Source organism: Orcinus orca, chromosome 15, assembly GCF_937001465.1.
Source record: "Orcinus orca chromosome 15, mOrcOrc1.1, whole genome shotgun sequence".
NCBI classification, from domain to species: domain Eukaryota; kingdom Metazoa; phylum Chordata; class Mammalia; order Artiodactyla; family Delphinidae; genus Orcinus; species Orcinus orca.
In genome coordinates, this window is record NC_064573.1 from 86178251 (window position 1) to 86198293 (window position 20043).

General features: G+C 46.8%; 1 protein-coding gene across 1 annotated transcript in view; it reads left to right on the plus strand.

Annotated features, from left to right (window-relative positions):
* The window catches only part of TMEM132C (transmembrane protein 132C), a 373010-nt gene that overhangs the window by 318885 nt on the left and 34082 nt on the right, over positions 1 to 20043 (plus strand). The window contains exon 5 of the mRNA XM_033440664.2: positions 19173 to 19316. Within this exon, the coding sequence (XP_033296555.2) occupies positions 19173 to 19316 (144 nt within the window). The remainder of the gene's footprint in view (positions 1 to 19172; positions 19317 to 20043) is intronic.

Consider the following 20043-nt stretch of genomic DNA (forward strand, 5'->3'; position numbering starts at 1 on the left):
CGGAAAATCCAAATATCCCTCAACTTGAGAAAAGTAAACAATTGAGGGATAGTCAGAGGACAGAACACTGTTTGCAGTAAAAAGGAAAAAAAAAACTACCGCTGCCTCAAGCAACTGAGATGAAAACAGCCAGGTACAAAAAAAACTACACACTGTAGGAGTCCATGATGCGAATTTTTAGAAAAGACACAACTTTAGAGACAGAAGGCCAATCAGTGATTGCCTGGGGACCGATGTAGGAGCACAGCTTAATTGCAAATGGCCCGAGGGGAACTTAGGCTGATGGAAATGTTCTGAAACTGCATGGTGGTAACAGTTCCACAACTACATAAAGTCACTGAAATTCATCAGACTGCGGATGAATTTTACAGTGTGTATACTTTACCTCAGAAGGGCCCTGGAGCAGCCATCAGGACTAAGGGAGTAGATTCCGTTCTACCCGGATCAAGGATATGGGCTGTGGTTTGTGTTTGTTCAGAAAAATCAGTACCAAGTGAAAATTCTCCATTTGCTGCAATGCTGTGTATTACCAATGTCTGCCACTAGGGGGTACTATCATCCATTACTTCTGTGGTCAATGACCAGTCCTCAATGCATAATTATGGCCGAGTAGGATTCATCGGGGATTTTGAACAGATTTGGGCAGGCGGTGTTGAAAAGGTAAATAAGTTCTCTGTGCCAACAACTAGAGATGGCATTAATTGGGCACTGAGATGTAGGAACTTTCTGGCCTTCACTGATCAATGCCTGAGGCAGCCCAGAAGTTCAGAGTGGACCACGGGTCCTGCCACTGGAGAAGGCCTGGGATACTAGGTGTGACTGTGTCCAAGCCACTGCCCACAGAGCTGAGGATTCTCCCAGCCAGTCAGGTTCCCTCCCTCCCACCCCTTTGCCACCGCCAGTGAGGGCACAGCCCCTAAACTCACCAGCTGGATTCTCTGACCCTCAACTGGCCTGATACGAGGGCACGAAACAACTGTTGGGGTTCATTCATTAGCATCCCCTTGACAAGACGTGGGGCAGCCTTGGTTGCCCAGATTCAACCCTGGTGGCTGCCCCGTTCCCGGGCCTGACCACCTTCTGAAACCCAAGATCCTGCTGACAAATTCCCTGTTGGCTTGAGTTATCTAGAGCTCATTTCTGTGCTCACAACCCCAGATTCCCACTTGATAAAACCTGTCTGTACGATTTTGATGGGAAGAGCCAAGGGAGCCCACCTCTACGATTCTCTCCCCTTAGAGCCCAGGGCCGTTGTCTCAAGAGTTCACCACTGGTACCTTGTGCCTCTGAGTTAGAATTTCTTTCCCTCTCCCTGGGCTCCCCCTGAAACCCCAGTGCCCCTGGCAAGGGTCGTCCAGTTAGTTCGGTCCACCGTGCTTGAATGTGAGCGTGTTTACTGGAGGGCTTGCTTGTATGCAGGTGGCCGCCACGCCTGGCTTCTCTGGGGGATGCGTCAGCAGACGTCCTGCTAGCTCCTGCAACAGACAAGAGCTGGGATTTCAGCGGTGCACAAAATTTATTTCTCACACTCACGCGAAGCTTGGTGCAGGTCGACCTGTGCTCGATTCCATCCAGCGACTTAGGGATTTAGCTCCCCCCATCCTGCACCCAACATTGCCCCACCAGGGAGAAAGAAAGCAGAGAGCCGGCCCACACTGGCTTTTACCTGCCTCAGCCCAGAAAGGATATACATCAATTGCACTCACTCACGTTTAACTGGCTGCAAGTGGTCTGGACACCTGTTCTTCCCAGTGACTCAGGAAGGAGGGGAGGTCCGGGTACCGAAGCGCCCCTGAAATGTCTCTCATACAGGGTGTGTGTGGAAGGTGACAGAAAGGGTCCTAAGGATAAGAAGCAGCACAGGGACCGCTGGCCACTTCTGTTCCCTTCATAATATTGCTGGGGTGGGTGGGCTGTGCCCCCAGGACTAGGCTTTGAAGCATCCTTGACTCACTGCAACAGCATCTGTCTGTACTTCCGTGAGGCAGAACTATTGAAAACAGAAAGCGACTACAACTTGGGAGAAATAGAGTACGTTTCTCATTTCTCAACGCCTTTCGTGGCTAGGTTGCAAAAAAATGTGACATTTCTCCGGGAAGTTGATGCCTCGTATTCCCATGTGCCATCCCAGCCCGTGTAATAACTCAATTACAGCGCTAGACCTTCTGGAGACGCTAGCCTTCTTAAATTGAATTGTTTTCTTGTTTTAAATGAACATTTTGGAATAAAATTTCCATCTTGTATTAGAAGCAAATTGACAGATAAGTAAAGTTCGGCTCCTGCACCCCAGTTTGCACTGAGAATGGATTTCAGGTAAATGAGGTGGGAGTTGCGTTTCCCGGTAGTGACAGAACCGAAAATTATTGGTCTGTTACTGCAAGCCCGCAGCGCTGTTAGCGGAGGTCCTCAGGGAGGGAAGGAAATTTGCTCAGCTACCGTTGGAGACAAGTTGCAGCTCCCCGGGATTGATTTGCTAAATGGTTTACTATTGTGCCTCTGTGTTTCTCCTGTGCTAACTGCTGGCAGCAACTCGGAGCTGCAATCCGAAGAAGAATGAGGTTTTTCACTTCTGGTGACTAATGCGGTCAGCACAGTTCTCCACAATTGGAAACCCACATGCCTGGACACGTGTAGATCATTTCGGCATGACCAGCTACCTTTTGTGTTCTGACCCTCCGGGTACCCCCAAGAAAACCTATTAAGACTCATGTAACAGCCCCATTAAAAAGTAATGGACTGGGCTTCCCTGGTGGCGCAGTGGTTGAGAGTTTGCTTGCCGATGCAGGGGACACGGGTTCGTGCCCCGGTCCGGGAAGATCCCACATGCCGCGGAGCGGCTGGGCCCGTGAGCCATGGCCGCTGAGCCTGCGCGTCCGGAGCCTGTGCTCTGCAACGGGAGAGGCCACCACAGTGAGAGGCCCGCGTACCGCAAAAAAAAAAAAAAAAAAAAAAACCGTCTTCAAAAAGCCCTCCAACTCTCCTGCCTTAAATGCTTTTAGAACATAAAACTAGAAAGGCTGGCAGGGAGTATCTGTTTTCCATCTCTTCCCCATGCATTTGTGGAGCTCCTACACTGGAGAACAGGATGCCTTCCTTCTTGGAGCTTTCATCCCAGACACGGCCCCAACACTGAAATGAAACACATTGTGTCCTGGGTGGTCAGAGCTCTGGAACGCACAGCAGAGAATGGGGATATGGGGAGGTAACATCTGGACAGAGATGCTCGGGAGGTGAGGATGGAGCCACGTGGATGTCTCGAGAAAGCATTCCAGGCAGGACAGTGGGTGCAAAGGTTCAGTCACGTTCAACGCACAGCAAAGAAGCGGCGGTGTCTGGAAAGCATGTGGAAGGGAGAGTAACAGGAGGAAACCAAAGAGTCTGAGGGTGTCCAGATCCTGCAGGACTTTGCCTCTCACTCTGTGTGGGATGCAAACCACGAGGTTTGAGCAGAGCAGGACAGGACCTCCTTCGGGTTTCAAACGGCGCACCCCTTTGGTGGAAAGTAGATTCTCTCGAAATAGGATCCAGCCACCTAGGTTAGATAATGCTGGAACCCAGTGCCATCCCCCTCTGCACATCAAGGGGTCTGTTGTTGGCTGTGGGGTGGGTCTGTGCCGGGAGCAGAGCCCATCCCGTACACGGATCCCTTCCTGTTCCCGAAATGGGAAGGGAGACAAGTTCGCCTCACAGCGTCCCATTGATCTGTGCTTTGAAAATCGGAAGAGACACAGGATCCAACAAAGAACTCCTGTGCTAAGAAAGAGTCAGCCGGGAGGGGTCACTAATTAAGATGCAGCTCGAAAGGCAGCCAATGGGCTGAGACTATAATTAATGAGACACCGTCTAGGAACACGCGGGGCTGGGAACACGGCGTTCGTTCTGAGAGTCACAACAAGTGGCATTCACAGCAGCGGGAGGGGGCCGTCGCCCTCATGCCTGGACGTGGAGAGCGGACCGGGGGCCCTGGAACAGACGCCTGACCGGTGGTCAGCATCCACTCATCCCAGCCTCTGACCTGGGGCACAGACATCTCATTGCCTCTGTGGCTTTATGAAACGACAGTAAAAAAAAAAAAAAAAAAAAAAAAAAAAAAAAAAAAATCACCTCCTTCTGCCCAGATGCCAGAGAGGTGGATTGTATAGGATTAAAAAAAAAGTGCTTGGACCGCTTTGGAGGAAAGGCGATTCCTACATTGGGGGGGATTATTGTAACTTTTCCAGTGCCAAGAAGTTGAAGATAATTCATCTTAAGAAAGAGTCTAGGTAATTACCTGGCTTTAAAAAGGCATTTTCACATCCCCACTCCTAGGTATACTCGCCAGAGAAACGACAAGCTTCAACCACACACAAAAATCTTGCGCTCAAATATTCGTAGCAACATTGTTCGTATTAGCCAGTAGTAGCCACTACGTGGTCCAATAACGACCCAAATGTCCATCAGTTGATGAATGGGTACATGCAATGAAGTCTCTTCATACCCTGGAATATTATTAGGCGATAAAAAAAAAGAACGAAGCCCTGACACAGGCTACAACGTGGATGAACCTCGAAAACATGATGCTGATTGAAATAAGGCAGACACAAAAGACCATGCAGCGTGTGAGTGCATTTATAGCAAGTGTCCAGAGAGGCAGATCCATAGAGACAGGAAGTAGACTGGTGGTTGCCGGGGGCAGGAAGGAGGGGAGGCTGGGGATGACTGCTGATGGACGTGGAGTTTCCTTGGGGGCATGAAAATGTTTTCAAACTAAACAGGGGTGATGGTTGCAACTGGCAATTACGTGTTAGATCGGTGAATTGCGGCATCTGAACTGTATCTCAGTAACACTGTGTTTTTGTTTTGTTTTGTTGTTGTTTTTTGCAGTACGCGGGCCTCTCACTGTTGTGGCCTCTCCGGTTGCGGAGCACAGGCTCCGGACGCGCAGGCTCAGCGGCCATGGCTCACGGGCCCAGCCGCTCCGCGGCATGTGGGATCTTCCCGGACCAGGGCACGAACCCGTGTCCCCTGCATCGGCAGGCGGACTCTCAACCACTGCGCCACCAGGGAAGCCCCACACTGTGCTTTTTTTAAGAACCTTTCCTGAGATGTATAATATATGCATCTGCTTTTTCAAAGTCAGTTTACAGCATCTTTAGAGATAGTGCCGTCAGATAGTGTAAGGGCTCGGAGCCAGGGTTCTCTCTTCCCTCCCCTTCTCACCCCCTCACTTAGCAGCTGTAGATTCTTTAACAAGTTACTTAAACTTTCTGCAACTCTTAAACTTTTTTCTAACCTAGGAAGTGGGGGAGAAGGGAAGTACCTGCCTCGTGGGGTTGTTGCAGGGAGGAAAGAAGTCAGCACATGCAAAGAAGCCTGGAACAGCATGCAGTACTTGGAAAGGCTCAGAATCACAGTGGGCTGTGAGCTGGCCCGTGCGGGTGTTGGTACCGTCACTGGTAGAGTCAGTGCTGTGTCAGCTCCGAGGGCTGTTTTGCATAAAGGCAGGCACTCACGTTGAACGGCTTGGCTGTCAGAAGACTGGAAGGTTCAAATAAAGTCCTCTGGGCCTCAGTTTTCCCATCTGTGGTAACATCAACCCTTTCTCCTCTGCCATGTTGACGATCAAAGTGGCAGTAATCCACATGAAGGTTCTCTGCAAAGGATGAAAGAGACATTCTTATGGATTTAATTATGCCCCCCGAAAAGAGGTGTTGGCATCTTAACCCTCAGAATCTGTGAATGTGATCTTATTTGGAAAGAGGGTCTCTTTGCAGAAGTCATCAACTTAAGATGAGATCATTAAAATGGGCCCTAGCCCAACAGGACTGGTGTCCTTATAAGAAGAGGGAATTTGGACGCCACACACAGAAGACCACAGATGATGGAGGTGGAGATTGGAGTGAAGTGTCTACAAGCCAAGGAACACCAAGGACTGCCAGCCCCGCCCAGAAGCTGGAAGAGGCAGGGAAGGATTCTCCCCAAAACGTTCCAGAGGAAATGTGGTCCTGCCAATGCCTTGATTTCGGACTCTTGCCTCTGGAACTGTGAGAGAATAAATTTCTGTTGTTTTAAGCCCCCCATCTTGCTATCCTGTATAAGAAAAGCCCTAGAAAATTAACACGGGCATAAACATAAATGATGATGGAGATGATGATGATTACTATGAGTGCCTGACACATTGTAGATGCCCAGTAAGTACGAGTGGGTCTGATAGTTTATGATTGTGTCCTGGAACCTGTGAGCCATCCAGGAAGCTCTTCTGCCTCAGCTCCGAAAGCCCCGTTCTGCACTCTGCTCTGGCATGCTGGACTGAGATGCCTTCAGTTTTTATTTATTTTATTTTTTAAAATTTATTTATTTTGGCCACTCTGCACAGCGTGAAGGATCTTAGTTCCCCTACCAGGGATCACACCCGTGCCCCCTGCAGTGGAAGCATGGAGTCCTAACCACTGGACCGCCAGGGAAGTCCCACCTTCTGTTTTCAGATGCGGACCCTCATTGGTCCACTATACCATTGGGCTAAGATTTCTAGAAGGAGTTGCAAAGTGAAGACAAACAGAAATGACAGAGGAGAAGGTGTAACTGGGAACAATTGCAGTGTGGACGGATCTGTGGGGTTATTGATGGACGAGGCCTATTCTCTTGCTCCCTGGAATGTTAGGAAGAGAAAGCCTTAACCTGGGAAACACCTTCTCCTCTTCCCCAGCCTGTCCACCTCCTGACCCTCGCTGCTTCTTGGAAATCCCAAAGCCATTGCAAAGCAGAAATGATAATATTGGTTTCCATTTCCCCGTCAGCATCTCCCGGAGCATTTTTAGAATCAATTCTGCCCCCCCAAATCATGCAGAACTCTTGGGGATCGTTTCATTAGGAAACGGGAGGGGAGAAGGTGGTGGTGTCGGTTAGCGGGTCCAATCCAGCCCGCTCCATCAGGCGTGCCGTTCGCACACCAACCAGTAATAAGGTTTCCCTTCTCTCCCTGATGAGAAAAACTGCGGCGGAGCTGGGTGTCTGCACGCAGCCTGGTTAGAGGGAAAATTACGTTAGCGGGTGGGACTTTGAAAGGTCGCCCCTACGATGCCTGTGTGTGTGTGCATAATATTCTTCATCACAGGATTATGTAAATAGCTGGTTGCACCTAACAAAGTCAGCCTATCAGATGGCATTTCCCTGGGCTCATCTGCCCTGAATCCTGAACCCTCATTTCAAGTACTTTCACTAATCAGCATATGCCAACTGGCTGCTGTGCCACCCATGCATCATTTTAACGAGGATGCCTTGAATTGGGAAGAGGAAGCTCCCTCTTGGAGTAGTTTGCCCGGTGCTGTAAATTATGCTGAATTGTCAGTCTCTGCTTGGCCCTCCTCTCATAACAATCCTCTGTCAGCCTTGCTTCCACCACCAGCAGCAGCTAAAAGCAACGGGCTTACTACCATCCCCTGCCATTCCCCAAGTGCAGGCCACCGCCTAGCACCCTTGCCATGGAGTCCCCTTCTTCAGGTTACACAACTGGAAATGTGGCATGCAAGTGCAGCGGATAGCAATCTTCGTTCACAATCTCAAGCATTCAGAGAAATATCTATGTGAGTTAGCCTTAGGTTAGGCTAAGTATAATAGAAAATGCTCAAAACTATTAGCTGAGACGTAAAGTTTACCTCATGTACATAAGTAAGTCCAGGACCACTCCTTAGTCATCAGAGATTTAGACCTCATCTGTCTTTCAACCCCCACCATCCTCCCTGAGTGGCTTTCATTTCCAAGTCTGACTCATGGACCAAGATGGCTACTAATGTTCCAGCCATTGTATCTGTATTCCAGGTAGGAGGAAGGGGAAAAGGGCAAAAAGAACATCCCACTTCCCTTATCCAGCTCCCATTAAGCAGACTTCCTGAAGAAGAACATTGCTGCTTACATCTGGACTAGAACAGTAGTTCTCAAACTTTTCAGCAGCATCAGAATCACCTGGAGAGATTGTTAAAGCAAAGGGTGAATAGGCTCCACCCCCAGAGTTTCTGACTAAGTGTGTCTGGGGCGGCGCCCGGGAATTTGCGTTTCTAGCAAGTTCCCAGGTGATGCTGAGGCTTTTGGTCCAGGCACCACACTTTGAGAACCCTCGTACTTGAACCCCATTCCACGGTCACCCCCATGCAAGAGAGACGGAGTTTAGACTTCTCTGAGCTGGTACTGTTTCCCACTCCACCTGCCAAAACTTCATGGTTCAGTTACCAAGGAAAAGGAAGAGAATGGATATGGAGTACCAACTAGCCCCTTTCGGCCACAAGACCTTGGGTCTCTTTTCCTGCGAACCCGACCCATTTATTTTTCTAGTCTCTGCCTTTTTCGGGCCACCTCTGCGATCCAGAGATCTTTGCCGTTGCTTCGTAGACACACTGGACAGCCACCTTCTCTTGCCTCTTCCCAGAGGTACCATCCAGAGACGGGACACTTGTCCCCTCTTCTGAAGCCCACAGCAAAGCCCATCGCCGCAGCCCCCGGGGATCCTGCCGATGCTGCCTCCAGATGGAATTGAAAGTGTAATTAAACGACTCCTCCATCCATCAACTTCCAAGCAATGCTAAATTAGTTCCCAGATCAGTTACAGTTGAACACTCACCCTCTTACAGCCGAGAGGCTGTGGTGCTCAAGAGTGATTTACAATAGCCCGGAGATGGAAACAACCTAAGTGTCCATCATCGGATGAATGGATAAAGAAGATGTGGCACATATATACAATGGAATATTACTCAGCCATAAAAAGAAACGAAATTGAGCTATTTGTAATGAGGTGGATAGACCTAGAGTCTGTCATACAGAGTGAAGTAAGTCAGAAAGAGAAAGACAAATACCATATGCTAACACATATATATGGAATTTAAGGAAAAAAAATGTCATGAAGAACCTAGGGGTAAGACAGGAATAAAGACACAGACCTACTAGACAATGAACTTGAGGATATGAGGAGGGGGAAGGGTAAGCTGGGACGAAGTGAGAGAGTGGCATGGACATATATACACTACCAAACGTAAGTTAGATAGCTAGTGGGAAGCAGCCGCATAGCACAGGGAGATCAGCTCGGTGCTTTGTGACCACCTAGAGGGGTGGGATAGGGAGGGTGGGAGGGAGGGAGACACAAGAGGGAAGAGATACGGGGATATACGTATATGTATAACTGATTCACTTTGTTGTAAAGCAGAAACTAACACACCATTGTAAAGCAATTATACCCAATAAAGATGTTTAAAAAAAAAAAAAGAGTGATTTGGTGAAATAGGACGTGGAAATTCCGTCAAGGTTCTCGGACTCCGTTTCCTAGGGTTGAGGACGGTGGGCTGGTGTTTATGGAACGGCCACCTCTGTGGCAGGCACGAAGCTAGGGGGGTTGCCTAGGTTCTCTCATCTAATCCCCGGAGCCACCCTGGAGGAAAGCGGGACTGTCCCATTTCACAGATGAGGAAAACAAAGCACAGAGAAGGCAGGGCCTGGAGCCCCATGCAGCAAGCGTGAGGCAGCAAGATGGGCAGCCTGATGCTGCCTCACTGAAGCAGTCTCAGCCCTCTGCATGCCAGCAGCTGGGCTCCCTTTTCTTGGTTTTCAAAAAAAAAACGGACCTCTGATCTTCCCAGAGCCTGCCACGTGAGCTGGGGACCCTCCAGCTGCCTCAAACGCGCTTCCTCCAACTCTGCTGTGTGTTTTCCCAACCTACTGTGCTTCAGCAGAGATGAAGGAAGAAATGCTCGTTGGTTTTTCCACGCATATACTTTTTAAAAACTTTTCTTATTGAAGTATAGTTGCTGTACAATGCTATATAAGTTACAGGTCTACAATACAGTGGTTCACAATTTTTAAAGGTTATACTCCGTTTATAATTATTATAAAATATTGGCCGTATTCCCCATGTTGTACAATATATCCTTGTAGCTTATTTTGTTTGTTTGTTTTTTTGTGGTTTTTTTTGCGATACGCGGGCCTCTCACTGTTGTGGCCTCTCCCGTTGCGGAGCACAGGCTCCGGACGCGCAGGCTCAGCGGCCATGGCTCACGGGTCCAGCCGCTCCGCGGCATGTGGGATTTTCCCGGACCGGGGCACGAACCCGTGTCCCCTGCATCGGCAGGCGGACTCTCAACCACTGCGCCACCAGGGAAGCCCCTGTAGCTTATTTTATACCTAATAGTTTGTACCTCTTACTCCCCGATTCCCTTCCCCGTCCCTCTCCCCACTGGGAACCACTTATTTCTTCTCTAGCTCTGTGTCTACTCATACACTTTTCCCCCTGAGCAGTCATCTGTAATGTTATCCACCCCCCTTAAGAAAGGCCGATTGTAGGGGCTTCCTGTGCTTCAAGTATTCATACTCGCCCTCCTTGAGCTAAAAGTGTGTGCAAGGAACCCAGCGCTGCCGTAACATGAATATAATCACGACTGCAAATTAGGAAACACTAACAAAATCAGCCCCAATTCAAATACCCCTTCCCATTTAACACCAGACCCAGTGCTCTAGGGCAGTGCTTCTTGTGGGTCCAAAGCCCCCGGGTCTCCGTGTGATGCAAATTATCTCAAGACGGAAATCTACCCAGGTTGAGCAAAGAATGCCGGCTTCCGTGCCGGTTGTGGTGCTGACCTGGAACTGTAGCTGGAAACACAGTGAATCAGAGGAGATAACAACTGAAGAAAAGCAAAGCTGTAAGGGTAGGCTCAGCTCTACAAAGCAGAATGACAACACCAAAGGGTTAGGAGACGCCCTTGGGGGGGCGTGCCGAGAGCCCCATCATTTTGAGAAAATGATCCTCTTGTTCAGGGTTTGGCAGAATTTTTCTGTAAAGGGCTTGATATTACACGTTTTAGGTTTTTTGGAGACACATGCAGTCTCTGGCATTTTCTCTTTCTTTGTTTTTTTTTAAGAGCCTTGATGATGTAAAAATCATTCTCAGCTCACAAGTCCATATAAACACAGACCACAGGCAGGATTTGGCCCCTGGATCTTGTTGTAAAAGTCTGACGTGCCAAAAAGGTATCTGTAAGGCTCTCATAGACACCTCTCCGTCTGTAATCCGCTCCACACCCCCATGGGCTAACGTTTCTGTTCTTCTAGGCAATGTGTGTTCCCGTGCTTGCTACATACAGCCTTATCTTTATTTGATTTTATTTTCTATGCCTCTCCCTCCAATAGAGAAAAGAGAGTTTCAGGAGAAGTGTTGGCTATTCTCCATCCGCTGTTGCCTCATCCAGACATTTCACATTTATGCTTAATAGCTGCCCTCTCATTCAACAAGGACTTTGTTCCACGCCCTGACAGGCCATTCATAAACATTATCTGATTTAATCTTCGCAGCAACCCGGATGATTCCCCAAGTTCACAGCCGAGGAGACTGACGCTGGGAGAATTTAAAACACAACAAGGGAAGAGCAGAGGCAGAACCGAGGCAGTTCTGTCCCATGTCCTAGCTCTTCAGCACAGAGTAGGAGAAGAGATCATGTGTTCCAGCCCTGGAGGTCCACGTTCAAACCTGGCCAGGCCACCTCCAGGCTGTGTGCCCTGGACACATCGCTTAACCAGCTCTGAGCCTCAGTTCCCCATCCATAGACCTGGCATAAAAAGACCACCTGCTTCATGGGTTGGTGGTAGAAATGAAAGCGTTTAGCAACACCTAGCGTGTAGGAAGCGCTCCCCAAATGTGACCTGGTTTTTTATTTATTATTATTATGTACTACTCTAAATGACTCCCAAGTACACGTGCATTGAAAGAGATTGGTTTTCTTCTTTTTTTTTCATTGAAGTATAGTTGACTTACAATGCTTTGTCAGTTTCAGGTGTACAGCAAAGTGATTCAGTTATATATATGGATATGTTCGTTTTCATGTTCTTTTCCATGATGGTTTATCACAGGATATTGAATATAGTTCCCTGTGCTCTACAGTAGGACCTTGTTTATCCATCCTATATATAAGAGTTTGCATCCACTAATCCCAAACTCCCAATCCTTCCCTCCCCTCCCCACCCCTTGGCAACCACAAGTCTGTTCTCTATGTCTGTGAGTCTGTTTCTGTTTCATAGACATGTTTATTTGTGTCGTATTTTAGATTCCACATATGAGTGACATCATATGGTATTTGTCTTTCTCTGTCTGACTTACTTCACTTAGTATGATCATCTCTAGGTCCATCCATGTTGCTACAAATGGCACTATTTCATTCTTTTTTATGGCTGAGTAGTATTCCATTGTATATATGTACCACATCTTCTTTATCCATTCCTCTGTCGATGGACATTTAGGCTGCTTCCATGTCTTGGCTATTGTGAATAGGGCTGCTAGGAACATTGGGGCGCATGGATCTTTTTGAATTAGAGTTTTGTCTGGATATATGCCCAGGAGTGGGATTGCTGGATCCTATGGTAGCTCTATTTTTAACTTTTTGAGGAACCTCTGTACTGTTCTCCATCGTGGCTGTACCCCTACACTCCCCCCAACAGTGTAGGAGGGTTCTTCCTGAGAGAGGCTCTTTTCTACCATCTGGAACATCTTAGATTAAACCTGCCTCATCCTCAGACCCTCGTGAGATTTGAACCCACAGCATTGGTGTGGAAGGCGAGGTGTCTGGTCTTGGAGCTGCAGATGTGTTTTCTCTTGGTCCCATTTCCCGGATGAGTGAACTGACGGTGGGTGGATGGATTCGCTCATCTGAGGCCACACGACCAGCCAAGAGGCAGAGCCAGGTCTGAGCCCCGCCGTGGCCTCTCCGTGGCACCCGCACATCTCCCACACACTTTTCCTTCTCTTTTTAAATTGAGATGTAATTCACATGCTATAAAATGCACTATTTTTTGACAAAACTGTAGGGTATTGTTTATTTATTTTCTAAATTTCATATTCTAAAATTTTTTTATTGAGGTGTAGTCGATGTACAATATTATATGTTTCAGGTGTACAACATAGTGATTCACAATTTTTAAAGGTTATGCTCCATTTATAGTTATTATAAAACATTGGCTGTATTCCCCGTGTTGTACAGTACATCCTTGAAGCTTATTTATTTCGTACACAGTAGTTTGTACCTCTTAAGCCCCATCTGTATTGCCCCTCCCTCTTCCCTCTCCCCATTGGTAGCCACTGCTTTGTTCTCTGTATCTGTGACTCTGCTTCTGTTTTGATATATTCATTTGTTTCATTTTTTGGAATCCACATGTAAGTGATAACATACAGTACTGTCTTTGTCTGACTTACTTCACTTAGCCTAATACCCTCTAGGTCTGTCCATGTTGCTGCAAATGGCAAAATTTCATCCTTTTTTATGGCCGAGTAGTAATCTATTGTATATATATAATATATATATACCACATTTTCTTTATCCATTCATCTGTGGATGGACACTTAGGTTGTTTCCGTATCTTGGCAGTTGTAAAGAAGGCTGCTATGAACATTGGGGTGCATGGATCTTTTCTAACTAATGTTCTCTCTTTTTTGGAATAAATACCCGAGTGGAATAAAAAGCACCATTTAGAATCTTTAACTGAGTGGTTCTTAGTATATTTACAGGGTTGTGCAACCATCACTTCTGTCTAATTCCAGAACATTTCCATCACCGTAAAAATAAAACTCAGACCCTTTAAGCAGTCACTCTGCATTCCCTTCCCCCAGCCCCTGGCAACCACCAGTCTGCTTTCCACCTCTAGGGATTTGCCTATCCTTGACATTTTATATAAATGAAATCGTAAAATATGTGTCATTTTATGTCTGGCATCTTTCACTTAGCATCACGTTTCAAGGTTCATCCACGTGGTCGCACCTCATTCCTTTTTTGTCGCTGAATAATAGTCCACTGTGTCACACATTTCCGCTCTCCTCATTTCTCTTGATGAGAAGCCTCTGGGGAATTTGTAATGGGTGTTTCACACCCACTCCTGGGATAAGTGCCTCCTCCCCTGGCCAGTTGGATTTATCTTTTTAATCAGTTCACACCCCCTCAGCCTTTTTAACCCTCCAGAAGTAATTCTGTGGTCTCTATTTATTTAAAAATTAAAAACCCAATTTGTAAAAAAAAATACAGAAAATGGCCAAACCAATTTACATTTATGAGGTCAAATCAAACAAAGCGTGTTTTCTCTGAAGCCTCGGGCTTTCTCCAAGCTTGAAATGACAGTGATTTAAAAGTACCTCACTTCATGGATTCTTTTCAGAAACACAGAGCAGTTCTCTGGTTCCTGATGGAAGGAGGTGGAGGGACAGAGAAAAACAGTGACAGCAGAGAACAAACATTTAATAACAGGAAAAGGGTCCAAGTGACCGTTGTGCCTTAGTTGTGTTCCGTGAGGCTCTGAAAGGGTATTGGTGGGTGGGGTCTGATGTCCGCTGAGGGCAACAGGAGATGTCCGCCCGTCTGCTTTCAGAAGAGGACTCCGTTCCGTGATGCCGAGCATCTCATAGCTCAGGGGGGTCTGGAGGGAGGGCAGCCTGCAGCCTGGGCTCCAGAGCCGCACTACGTGGAGGATAAAGGCAGGCGGCACCTGCTCCCAGCCCGCCCTGCCCAAAATGAGTTCTTCCAGGTCCGGCTGGGGGTTCCGAAAGCACACAGTTGTACGCATTTAAATAGCGCGCCAGGCACATCGCTATGAATTGGGCTTGACCGTAAAAGGATTCGGGAGCAGCAGCGAGCCCCACATAACTCTGTACTCTGCAGTGTCCCGATCACACACAGACACACACACGCACACACACACACACACACACACACACATTTTTCACTCTCTAGGAAAGCTTCCCTCCTTCCCAGCACAGCATCTCTCCAAGTCCTTGGGAGGGGACAGAGGACTTTTACAGTCAGACCTGGCCGATGTGCCCAGTCCATGCCTGGGCGCCTCACTGCCCCTCTGCTTCTACAACGTGTGCCATTGTTTTCTGTAATCCCATAGCTATGCTCGCAACTGAGGGAAACTAGAAAGGTACAGTCCAACCGGAAAATCGCTCCCTCGTGGGGATCCGAGGGTGGTACAGGAGTTCTTCATTTCTCTTTGTGGTTGTGACTTACACTCCCCTGAGGGTTAGTGACATTGAGCATCTCTTCATGTGTCTGTTGGCCATTTGGATTTTATCTTCTCTGGAAAAATGTCTATTCAGATGCTTGGCCCATGTTTTAATCGGGCTGTTTGGGGGTTTTGTTTGTTTGTTTTTTGCTTTGAGTTGTATGAGGGAAGAACACAGATTTGAGCCATGGAGAATATAGCTGGGGGTCTACTATGCAGAAATAGCTTATTGACTGATGAAGCCAAACAGAGGAAAAGAGAGTCAAGAGATGGGGAGACGTAGAAATTAATTGCATGCAACTAGAGGTGATCATACTAAGGGAAGAAAGTCAGACAGAGAAAGACAAATACCATATGATGTCACCTATATGTGGACTCTAAAATATGATACAAACGAACCTATCTATTAAACAGAAACAGACTCACAGACATAGAGAACAGACTTGTGGTTGCCAAGGGGGAGGGGAGGGGAGGGGAGGAGGGAAGGATTGGGAAACTAGTATATATAGGATGGATAAACAACAGGGTCCTACTGTACGGCACAGGGAACTATATTCAATAGCCTGTGATAAACCATCATGGAAAAGAATATGAAAAAGAATGTCTGTATGTGTATAACTGAGTCACTTTGCTGTACCTCAGAGATGGGCACGATATTGTAAGTCAACTATACTTCAATTAAAAAAGAAAGAAGGGCTTCCCTGGTGGTGCAGTGGTTGAGAATCTGCCTGCCAGTGTAGGGGACACGGGTTCGAACCCTGGTCTGGGAAGATCCCACATGCTGTGGAGCAACTAGGCCCATGAGCCACAACTACTGAGCCTGCGCGTCTGGAGCCTGTGGTCCACAACAAGAGAGGCCGCGACAGTGAGAGGCCCGCGCACCGCGATGAGGAGTGGCCCCCGCTCGCCGCAACTAGAGAAAGCCCTCGCACAGAAACGAAGACCCAACACAGCCAAAAATAAATAAATAAATTTATAAAATAAAAAAAAAAAAGAAAGAAATTAATTGCAACATGTTTTGAGAACCTGGTCCTAGCAATACCTGAGCTGGAATCTTCCCTCAGATATTTGAGCTGTACAAGGCAGTAGGTCTCCATTTTTGCTTAGATTGAGTTGCGTTGGATTTTTGCCACTAGTTAATGAAAAGGTCCTGACAAACCCAATATAGTGGCTGCCTGCTTGCTTGTTCCCCCCCTGCCATCCCATCCGTCTGCGTGAGCGTGGGCTTGTCACTCTGGTTCACTACGTTATAACCCAGTGGCAAGAACGTGCTGGGTGCACAATAAGTGTTCATTAAATGGCTGTTGGATCTTCATGGTTATCTAGGATTTGACAGCTGGAAAGATAGAGAAGATGCAGTCCAACCCCCTAATCTGTAAAATGAAGAAGCAAAGATTCCAAAAGATAAGGGATGCAAGGAAGGTTCTACAGAGAGTTAACGGCAAAGCATAGACTAGAATCTGGGATTCCAGACTCCTCGTGCCCACCAAGTAACAGACACTCACCAAAACCATTGATCAGGAAAGAAATTTTTTTCTTTTTACTCATTTAAAAAAATTTTTATTTTATATTGGAGTACTGTTGATTAACAAGGTTGTATTAGTTCCAGATGTACAGCAAAGTGATTCAGTTATACAAGTATCTATTCTTTTTCAAATTCTTTTCCCATTTAGGTTATTAAGGAATACTGAGCAGAGTTCCCTGTGCTCTACAGTAGGTCCTTGTTGGTTATATCTGTTTTACATATAGTAGTGTGTGAGTGTCAATCCCAAACTCCCAATCTGTCCCTTCCCCCTGGTAACCCTAAGTTCGTTCTCTAAGTCTGTGAGTCTGTTTCTGTTTTGTAAATAAGTTCATCTGTATCCTGTTTTTAGATGGAAAAGGAAGGAATTTTTAAATACAGGGAACTTCATCCTTGTGGCCTAGCCAGGTTATCCTGAAGATCGATGCTTTCTTCACCCATTTGGCATTTCTAGGACTGTAAATTTCTGCTTCTGCAATTGATCTTGGTCAGTGAAAAATATCTAATGATTTGCCAGTCTTAATCTTGATGTAATTCAGTTTAGGAATAAGAAGTGTTAGGTAAAAGAGGATATGTGTGTGTGTGTGTGTGTGTGTGTGTGTGTGTGTGTGTGTGAGAGAGAGAGAGAGAGAGAGAGAGAGAGAAGCTGCAGTGACCACTAGAAAGCTAATCACAATTAGTACACGAGGGAGTTTTCTGCTTTAATGAAGCCATTAGCCAAAGACCATTCTCAGAAAGAAAATGTTAAGACTGAACTCCGAGCACATTACCTGTAATGAACCTGAAAATGGACTTGGGGGATTTCTGCAGTATTCTTAGCATCTGGAATAGCCAATGTGGACACTGCCCAGATGGCAGCTCCAGCTCCAGGAAGCCTGTGGACCCAAGAGAAGACATGGCAGAGGGTTATTGAACTGCTGACTGATGGGCACCAGCATCGGAGAGGGGCTTGCACTCTCCTTAGAACGGATGACTCTTTCAGCGATGCTCTTGGTTAACGCAAAAGGTTGTTTCTGTGCCAGTTGCCTCCCTGGAGGAAGAACTGAGAAAATCTCTTTCCTTGCATCTCTGGCTTCAAAGTGAAGCAGCAGTTCTGGAGAGGGACTTGGGGAGAAGTTGACCCAAAGGTTAAAGGTGCCAGTAGATGTCCCAAAGCCACAGATGCTTTTTCATCTTCATTTGACCATAAAGAAAAGGATTACAGAAGTACAAGCAGGGAGTGCCTACAAATTCAAAAGAGAAGGCATTTTCTTCATCACTTTGCAAATCATAACACACGTGAGAGGTGTGATGCTCGTCATTTTGCACGAAGTCAGTGTGAACAGGATAAACCCAAGTCATCAGAGGATGGGATGGGCCACAGTGGGTCAACAGAGGAAGACAGTTTGGTTGGCTACACAGAACGATGCAGCCCATCGCCGAGGTGCAGTAGTGATCACAGGCATTTGGGGGTAAAAATTACCTAACTCTTTGATTGCTTTTGTAATGACTATGTATCTGTTGTTGCCCTTGTTTGCCTGATGGGAATCTATACATTCTATCGTCTTCTGATAACACAGTTCTGATTTTTTTTTAAGACTGCCCTTTTCCAGTTGGAATCGATCTTGGTAGACATGTCAATCAGAGTGGCCCCATCCTTCCCTGGATACGGGATGGGCACCATGATGAGACCAATCAGACTCTCCCTCCAGAAAATTTAAATCATAAGCAGAGTCACTCAGGGATAGAAATGGTTGAAGGGATTCACTCCGCTTCACTCTAGAGAGACTCGCCCATCCTTTCCTCTTTTCAACATCCTGGAAGTCGTTCTTGGTCCTGCCTTTCCAAAGCCTACTTCAGCTTTTCCTCTGATCCCGGGAGTAGCCCAGGGTCTATCCACTAAGAACCTGAATTCATTTCCTGTTACAACAAATGTTCTAACAAATGAACACAGATTTGGTCCATTACAGTTCTGGAAGTTGGAAGTCAGAAAGGAGTCTTCTGGGGCTAAAATTAATATGTCTTCCTCATGGAGGCTTTAGGGAGAAATCTCTTCTTTTTCCAGCTTCTAGAAGCTGCCCACATCTCCCAGGTCACAGCCACATCACTCTGCTTCCAACACCGCATCTTGTTCTCTTCATTTGACCCCCATGGCTACCTCTTCAAAGAACTCTTATGGTTACATTGGGTCCACCCCAGGTAACCCAGGATAATCTTTTCATCTCAAGATCCTTAGCTTAATCACAACTGCAAAGTCCCTTTTACCATGTAAGGCAACAGGTGCACAGGTTCCAGAGATGAGAACATGGGCATCTTGGTTATTCAACCTACCAGAGTACCTTCCTGCTCAAACTAGCCGGTCAATTTCTGTTGCTTACAACCCAAACCTAACTGATGTGTAACTTTTACTTGGTCTCTACAATAAAGAAAAAGAATACATATTTTTGGATTGTTGTTGTTGAAAACTAGGAAGACGATCACAAATAAACTAAAAGTAAATTGTGAAACGCTCTTGGGAAATTGTTCAAAAATGACTCCTTTGCCCAGGTCCCTAAGGTAAGTGCTGCATGTCTTGTCTAAACAAAGACAGCCTGGCACACACCTTGGAAGGCTTCCCCTAGGGTCAGAGAGAACTGAATAGCTCCCTTGACCCAGCTATGTCTGGTTCTTCCGGCAGGACACTGAGATTCTGAACACCGCCATCCTCACGGGAAAGACAGTGGCCATGCCCATCAGGGTGGTCTCCGTGGAGGAGAACAGTGCCGTGACGGATATCTCGGAGTCGGTGGAATGCAAGTCCACAGACGAGGAAGTCATCAAAGTAAGTGATTCCAGTGGTGGTGGTCCAGTGGTTGGGACTCGGTGCTCTCACTGCCGAGGGCATGGGTTCGATCCCCGGTCGGGGAGCTAAGATCCCATAAGCCGAGAGGCATGGCCAAAAAAAGTGCAAAGTAAGTGATTCCATTAGCATCTGGATTGAACTGGTGGCAACTTCACGGGGGCCTCGCATTCGCTAAGAGAGTTTAGCCTGGTGAAATAAGGGGTTCAGCTGGTTGGTTCATGTACACAACACTTCCGGTGGCTTTACTAAACTTCCCCATTTCCATCGCTTAATTTGACATCATGCCAACCTAGCTGTCATCAAGAGAGCTATGGACTATGGGTCAAACCCCCAATACCTACAGTAACCAAGCAGGTAATTTAAGTGAGTAAAGTGGTAAATCAGACAAACCCATTTCTAGAAGGGTAGCAGTAGTCAACTCCTGTCAGTTGTGGCGTGTATAAATGTGAATTTGGGATTGCTGCGTCTTCAAGAGAAGCTGCAAATTTGGTAAAAGTCACCTTGTTTTTCAAAGTTGGCAACCAAAGGTAATTAAAAAAAAAAAACAACTACAATGGGAAAAAAATAAAATACATCGGCAGCATGGGTCTGGCCCATAGGGCAGCCGTGACTGCTCTATAGGGAAAATTATGAACTTTGGGACAAATTCAGCTCACCACCTGCTTTAGAAATAAAGTTTTATTGGAATAGGATCACTCAAATCTAT